The sequence below is a fragment of the Ctenopharyngodon idella genome, chromosome 20 (assembly GCF_019924925.1).
Source record: "Ctenopharyngodon idella isolate HZGC_01 chromosome 20, HZGC01, whole genome shotgun sequence".
Lineage (NCBI taxonomy): Eukaryota > Metazoa > Chordata > Actinopteri > Cypriniformes > Xenocyprididae > Ctenopharyngodon > Ctenopharyngodon idella.
In genome coordinates this window covers 3,316,785-3,323,745 of record NC_067239.1, presented here as the reverse complement: position 1 = coordinate 3,323,745, position 6,961 = coordinate 3,316,785, and the positions used below count along the sequence as shown (strand labels likewise).

General features: G+C 40.6%; 1 protein-coding gene across 7 annotated transcripts; it reads right to left on the bottom strand.

The window, feature by feature from the left end:
- Positions 1–214: 214 nt before the first annotated feature.
- Positions 215–6,525, bottom strand: LOC127502170 (E3 ubiquitin/ISG15 ligase TRIM25-like). 7 transcript variants are annotated; one of them, XM_051874810.1, is made up of 8 exons: positions 5,824–6,525; positions 5,275–5,370; positions 4,951–5,184; positions 4,656–4,815; positions 4,179–4,538; positions 2,372–2,407; positions 2,251–2,311; positions 215–2,070 (listed from the first exon to the last, which is right to left on the bottom strand). In XM_051874810.1, exons 1-8 carry the CDS (start codon positions 6,400–6,402, stop codon positions 1,734–1,736), a joined length of 1,863 nt encoding a protein of 620 aa, XP_051730770.1. In that variant the 5' UTR covers positions 6,403–6,525; the 3' UTR covers positions 215–1,733. The 7 variants fall into 7 exon arrangements, with proteins under 7 accessions (XP_051730770.1, XP_051730767.1, XP_051730766.1 ...); XM_051874807.1 differs by having other exon boundaries at positions 215–2,311; positions 5,824–6,524; XM_051874806.1 differs by having other exon boundaries at positions 2,131–2,407; positions 5,824–6,523.
- Positions 6,526–6,961: the final 436 nt, after the last annotated feature.

The window sequence follows — 6,961 nt, the reverse complement described above, 5'->3', positions numbered from 1 at the left end:
CAAAACTCCACCCGGTGATACCGGGATTACTGGTGTTGTCACATCGATTAACCGGTGGGAAAAATATTTGGTGATAATACAGCATAACGAGAGATTTATGAGCTATTTTTTTGTAGGCTGGTCATTTGTGGTGTTCCTGGTCAAAAATGACTATTTTGTACAAAATAAAAACATTTCATGCAACTTCCTGGTTAAAAATTAAATCACACTAGTGCATTTTTTTCCATTTTTTATTGGGTATTAACAAATTTATCCACAAATGCTTTTTTCATTCAAAAACAGAGGTGCATAAGCTCGGATCAATCAATGTTTTTACATCCACCCTCATGATGCGATTATAATGGGATTTTGGCAATATTGCAATTAAACTTTACCTTGTGTAAACTCAATAATTCGATCAAATGCCGTGTGTTGGTCACACAACTTCATGAATGAGTTCTGTGACATTATTCTGAAGTTTTCTCTTCTTTAAATCGCTAAAGTCTGTCAATACAACTTGCTGCACAGTCTCTGCTCTGTATCTTTATACAGACAGCACGAAGAATGCGACGGCAGCTTATGCACAACACCGGAATTGCAATGTTCATCATGGCGCCGAATAATATCCAGTACGTCCATAAAAATGTATTTTGAATTTGATGTGAGTATTGAAATTCTAATTGTGAAGCACTGTTTTGTGAACAGTATAGTGATTCATAGTAGGATCGAAATGTATTGCTTATCAGTGCAGGATCGTATGTTGTGATACCATCCGGCATCTTTAGAGACTTAATTGTTTTCTCAGATTGTTTTTTTTTTAAAATCTGATATGCTAACAGTCTACCAGATTTGTTTGCATGCTCGTAATAATTTTGTTTGGAAAGAAACAGTAGCTTTTTAACATGATTGGTTTGATCAAGATTAAGTTCAGCCCTAGCGTGGCATAAAGCAGATCAGTTAGTTTGAGTGGGAGTTGTATTATGTATTATGTCCGTAAAGTCCGTTAAATGGACTAACAGTCACATCTGCCATTCCAAACAGATTAGAAACAAATAAATGGCATATGAGAACCCGGGAAAATTACTACTCCTCTGAATATGACAAAGATGAGAGAGTATTATAAGAATCCCTTTATCACTTATTTTGGAAAGTCTCTGTGAACTCCTCCACTGCGGCTGGAGTACTGAAAGTGCAAAGCTCCAAATCATGAAAACAACACAGCTTGGCCGGGTACGCGAATCCACATTTTGCAATCGACTAAGATCTTCTTCACAACGTCATCCACTTTAGCTTGAAGTTGATTCACCGTTTTCGTCAAAGCAGAAAGTTCACCCTTGCGGGCCCGCAGAGCGTCTTCTGTGGTGGAAATTCTGTTTTCAGCTTCCATTAAGCAGGTTTCACTTGAAGACACACTTTGTGATAAGTTGGATAAAGTCTTGTGAATTGCAGAAACCGAGGTTGATATAGCATCAAGACAATTTTCGATAGTGTCAAAATGACCATCAATGTTCCCCAGCCGGGTGCTAAGCGCTTGTATTTCATTCAAAGTTGGGTCAGTTTGTTCCGTTGAAGATGAGGATGTTTCTGCTGAAGCAGTTTGTTTCTTCTTTTTCTGTGACCGTGAAGTTCATAAGTCCTTTGGATCTTGAGTCTCAGACATGTTAGTCGTGTACTGAGCTTTTTAATTAGGAGATTCTTAAACTTAAATCGAAGAGGGCAGCAATTTATTAAACAATTGGGAGCGGAGCTACAAATTAGGTGGCCATCTTCTCCAGGGTCCGCGAGCGCCCCTCGACCCTGGATTTCTGAAGCTTCTGGACCATGACTCTAATGTTGTGGAGGGTCTGTGACCCTGGATCTCTGAAGTTCCTGGACCGTGACTCTAATGTTGTGGAGGATCTGGGCTGTGACCCTGGATCTCTGAAGTTCCTGGACCGTGACTCTAATGTTGTGGAGGATCTGGGCTGTGACCCTGGATCTCTGAAGCTTCTGGACAGTGACTCTAATGTTGTGGAGGGTCTGGGCTGTGACCCTGGATCTCTGAAGTTCCTGGACCGTGACTCTAATGTTCTGGAGGATCTGGGCTGTGACCTTGGATCTCTCAAGTTCCTGGACCGTGACTCTAATGTTGTGGAGGATCTGGGCTGTGACCCTGGATCTCTGAAGCTTCTGGACAGTGACTCTAATGTTGTTGAGGGTCTGGGCTGTGACCCTGGATCTCTGAAGTTCCTGGACCGTGACTCTAATGTTGTGGAGGATCTGGGCTGTGACCCTGGATCTCTGAAGCTTCTGGACAGTGACTCTAATGTTGTGGAGGGTCTGGGCTGTGAGCCTGGCACTCTAAAGCTCCTGGACCATGACTCTAATGTTGTGGAGGGTCTGGGCTGTGAGCCTGGTTTTCTGAAGAACCTGGACAATGACTGTGACACTGTGGAGGAAAGTTCATGGTCTAGAGTTAATCATTTAGTCAAGAAAAGGTGCAAATTTGTAATATAAAACAAACGACTGAGATGTTCCATAAGTTCTTGGTTTGTGGAGCTCCTAGGTTTTTTTAATTAATTGTTTGTTTGTTCTGTCTTTAATAACTTTTTTCTCATAACATTTACAGTGGATGAACTGCTTTAGGCAATTCTCACCTACTTATTTTCAAATCAGTGAAATGTGTTGACATGTTTGTAAAGCTCTGACAGTTTGGCTTTAAAACCCCATTGTGAATTATTCACCTACAGGTGAAATTCTTCTCCTTACCAGGACAAATAAGGACATTTCCAGTTCTGCTACTTTGTGCTACATAGAAACCTGGCTAAACTAATCTATTCTGGACAGTAGATTACATCTGCCAGGCTTCCATCTGTTCAGAGCATCCCTCCTCAAGTCTATGCAAAATGGAATAAACAACATGGAGCAACAACATCCAGACTCTGATATTATTCTCTGGGACTTTAACAGAGCAAACCTTTCCCTTGAGTTGCCCAAATACACAGAGGCCATTACATGCCCCACCAGAGACAGAAACATTCTTTACCACTACTACACCACAACAAAGAATGTGTATTGCTCAGTTCCCAGAGCAGCTTTGGGATGCTCTGATCACTGCCTAGTTCATCTTCTCCTGACCTACAGGCAGAAACTTAAATCTGCTAAACCTGCAGTAAGAACTGTAAAGAGATGCACCTACAAAGGGGAGAAGGATCTACAAGACTGTTTTGACTCCACTGAATGGAGTGTTTTGGCTGCAGTCACTGATCTGGATGAGCTCACCGATACTGTGACATCCTACGTCAGTTTCAGTGAGGACATGTATGTTCCCACCATGACTTATTTAACTTTCAAATACAGCAAACCCTGGTTTACAGCAAAACTCAGACAGCTTAGTCAGGCCAAAGAAGATGCCTACAGAAGTTGGGACAAGTCTTGTATAATTTGGCCAAAACAAACAAACAAACAAACAAAAAAACACTGGTAAGAAGCTAAGAGAAGCTACTCTGAAAAGCTGAAAGTTTTCAGTTATCATTGTGGAAAAGCCTGAAAGACATCACCAAATACAAGACAGAAGATTAGGAAAGCTCTTGGCCCAAACAGTGTCTCATCCTGATAGTCTGTGCAGACTAGCTTTCACCCATCTTCACCCAGATCTTCAACAGATCTCTGGAGCAGTGCAAAGTCCCTTCCTGGTTCAAACGCTTCACCATCATCCCCATCCCAAATGATCCAAAGATCACAGGACTGAATGACTTACAGACCTGTTTCTTTTCATGTCCGTGGTCATGAAGTCATTTGAGAGCCTGGTATTGGCCCACCTAAAGGATATCAATGGACCCTTGCTAGAACCCCATCAGTTTGCTTATTGAGCAGACAGGTTAGTGGATAATGCAGTCAACATGGCACTGCATTACATCCTGCAACATCTTGACAGACCATAATAGTGTATATGTTGTTAACTTATTAACTCAGGGGGAACTTCAAGTGAATATATTAATTCAAAGAGGTTCTGCTGACAAAATAAATTTGGGAATCCCTGCATTACATGTAAATAAGAACTGTAACTGTAATCTGATTATGAGCTTTTATAATACAATATAATCTAATTACAATTACTTTTTGAAACCTGATTACACAATTCAAATCACATATAGTCATTTACTATCCAGCACTGCCTACAAGCATACATTGTGTGTGCATTTTTTTAGTAACCTTACATTGTAAGTCCTCCTCATCCTCATCTCCCTCCTCATCCTCATCTCCCTCCTCATCCTCATCTTCCTCTTTCTTCTCGTCCTTATCCTCAACCTCCTCCTCGTCCTCATCCTCATCTTCCTCCTCATCCTCATCTTCTTCTTTCTTCTCGTCCTCATCCTCAACTTCCTCCTCGTCCTCATCCTCATCTTCCTCCTCATCCTCATCTTCCTCTTTTTTCTCGTCCTCATCCTCAACTTCCTCCTCATCCTCATCTTCCTTCTCGTCCTCATCCTCATCTTTCTCCTCATCTTCCTCCTCATCCTCATCTTCCTCCTCATCCTCTTCTTCCTCAGATGAGAAATTGACTTCAATGTGTCTCACTATGGAAACAAACAGTCATTTAAATTATGATGTTTATTCAAAGAGAAAATTTATAACAATCACATCTATATGTTACATGATGCACATCAAATATTTGAACATCCACAGTACTTTACCTCTACCAGATATCTTTCCTATCTCCTCTTTGCAGAAATCCTCAACTTTCTGTTGTAGCAGAGAGACAGATTTTCTAATATCATCATAATGGATGCGAGTGTTGATGACAATCTTGAAAATATTTGTTGATTCGGGGGGAAATGGGAAATACTGGGAACTCTGCAGACAAACAACAGTCATCAAATAAAGACAAGAAGTAGCTCAGCAGACAAGATATCAACCATTCAGCATATATATATATATATATATATATATATATATATTAGTATATATATCACTATCCTGTTCTACTACCTGTAGGAAAAGGATGTGATGCTCTGTGTGTGAAAGCTGCTCAATCTCAGCATCTTGTCTCTTCAGGTCATCAGTCTCCTGCTTCATTTGCTTCATGAGTTTTTCAGCTGATCTCACTACAGTCTTTTCCCGAGATTTGATCAGCTGTGTCACCCTGGATCGGCTTCTCTCAATGGAGCGGATCAACTCAGCAAAGATCCTCTCACTGTTCTTTACTTCTGCCTTTGTGGAGCGCTGTTAGGACACACATCACAATCAGCTCTTGCACAAGAGTTGCACATGGACTGTGTGCCACTGGGCTCAGTCGACACGTAGAAAACCCACCTTATGAGTCTGCACAACCTCTTTCAGCTCCTGAAGATCTTTCTCTCTCTGCTGGATTCTCTTCTGGAAGTTTCTTTGTGTTTGTTCCAGATGTTTCTGTTGAACAACAAAATTGCTGAAAAATGCTCTAACAGAATTATTTTTGAGTCACTAAATCACTAGACTTCATATGTAATGTTAATGATATACAAACACTGTTTATGTAACTGCACTTACGGTATGCACTCGCATCCTATTACAAACGATCAGCAGTCTTACTTAAAACTGAAAACCACTATTTCATTAAAATGTAATGACTACACTCTTAAAATATAGCTTTCATCTACACACGCTGATTTAAAAACACATTGTCACATCCTGTTTATAATGAAATATACTGATAGCCTATAATCATTTTTGCCATTTAAAAAGTGCCTCTTGGCTCTTTCCTTACAAATGGACAAATATTAAAATATTCTTAACCCAGAAAGAGTGGAGCAGCTTTTACATTTTAAGTATGTGAAATGTAATTTTGTAAATGTTAAATTAGTAATATAATTTGATTAATACCTGCTTCTCTGTCCTCTCTGCTGTAGCTGTTACAGTGTCGTGGTTTTTGTGCTCATCAACTGTACACAGGTAACAAATACAGCACTGGTCAGTGCGGCAGTAGATTTCCAGTTGTTTACCGTGTTGAGGACAGATCATCTGCTGGAGTCGTCCAGTGGCATCAATCATTTTGTGTGGCTTTCCTGGGCGAAATTCTTCATGACGTTCAAAATGAGTTTGACAGTAAGATTCCAGACACACCAGACAGGACTTGACAGCTTTGTGTTTTCTTCCAGTGCAGACGTCACACTCCACATCTCCAGATCCAGCAGGAACAGCAGCTTGGAGTTTAGTCTTCTTCAGTTTTTCCACCATGTCAGCCAAAATGGTGTTTTTACCTAAAGCTGGTCTTGGAGTGAAGGTCTGTCTGCACTGAGGGCAGCTATTAACTCCCTTCTGATCATCCTGATTCCAGCAGCCGGTAATACAGCTCATACAGTAACTGTGTCCACAAGGAATGGTCACTGGATTCTTCAGTAGATCCAGACACACTGGACAGCTGAACTCGTCCTGTCCCACTGAAATACTGGCTTCTGCCATTTCACTGCATATGAACAAGAGCGACAGACACAACAGCTTACGTTGCAGGTTCTTTGAGCCGAAGAGTTGAATTCATTTCCTGATTATTTGTGTTAGAGCCTCAAAGTGCAAAAAGGCGTGTCTGTAGCGTGTGACTTCAGAGAACTTGAAAGGGGAAACTGAAACTATAGATAGGAGTGCAGTGCTACAGGCAGCCAGTAAAGGTGCTCAAACACCATTTATTTGTTTGTCAGCTAGAGCTTGTCAAACCATAATGATTCTGTAGGCCAGTAGGTCAGTGTGAGAAATACAAGGCATTTGCTATATCAGAACATTTGATATAGACTTTGCAGCAATATTCAATATAATATTTTTATTTGTCCCTCGATGGCAGTATTAAAGGGATAGTTCATCCAAAAATTAACATTCAGTTATCATTTACTCACCCTCAAGCTGTTCCAAACCTGTATGTATCAGTAACCAAACAGTTAAAGAGCACCATTGACTTCCATAGTATTTGTTTTCCATACTATGGAAGTCAATGGGGTCCATCAACTGTTTGGTTACTCATATTTTTCAA

Coding starts and splice junctions, on each gene's coding strand:
- LOC127502170 (XM_051874804.1), bottom strand. CDS start 6,402: ATGGCAGAAGCCAGTATTTCAGTGGGACAGGACGAGTTCAGCTGTCCA. Junction 5,185..5,274: donor AGGTTGTGCAGACTCATAAG/GTGGGTTTTCTA, acceptor GTGTCCTAACAG/CGCTCCACAAAGGCAGAAGT. Junction 4,816..4,950: donor ATCACATCCTTTTCCTACAG/GTAGTAGAACAG, acceptor GTTTGTCTGCAG/AGTTCCCAGTATTTCCCATT.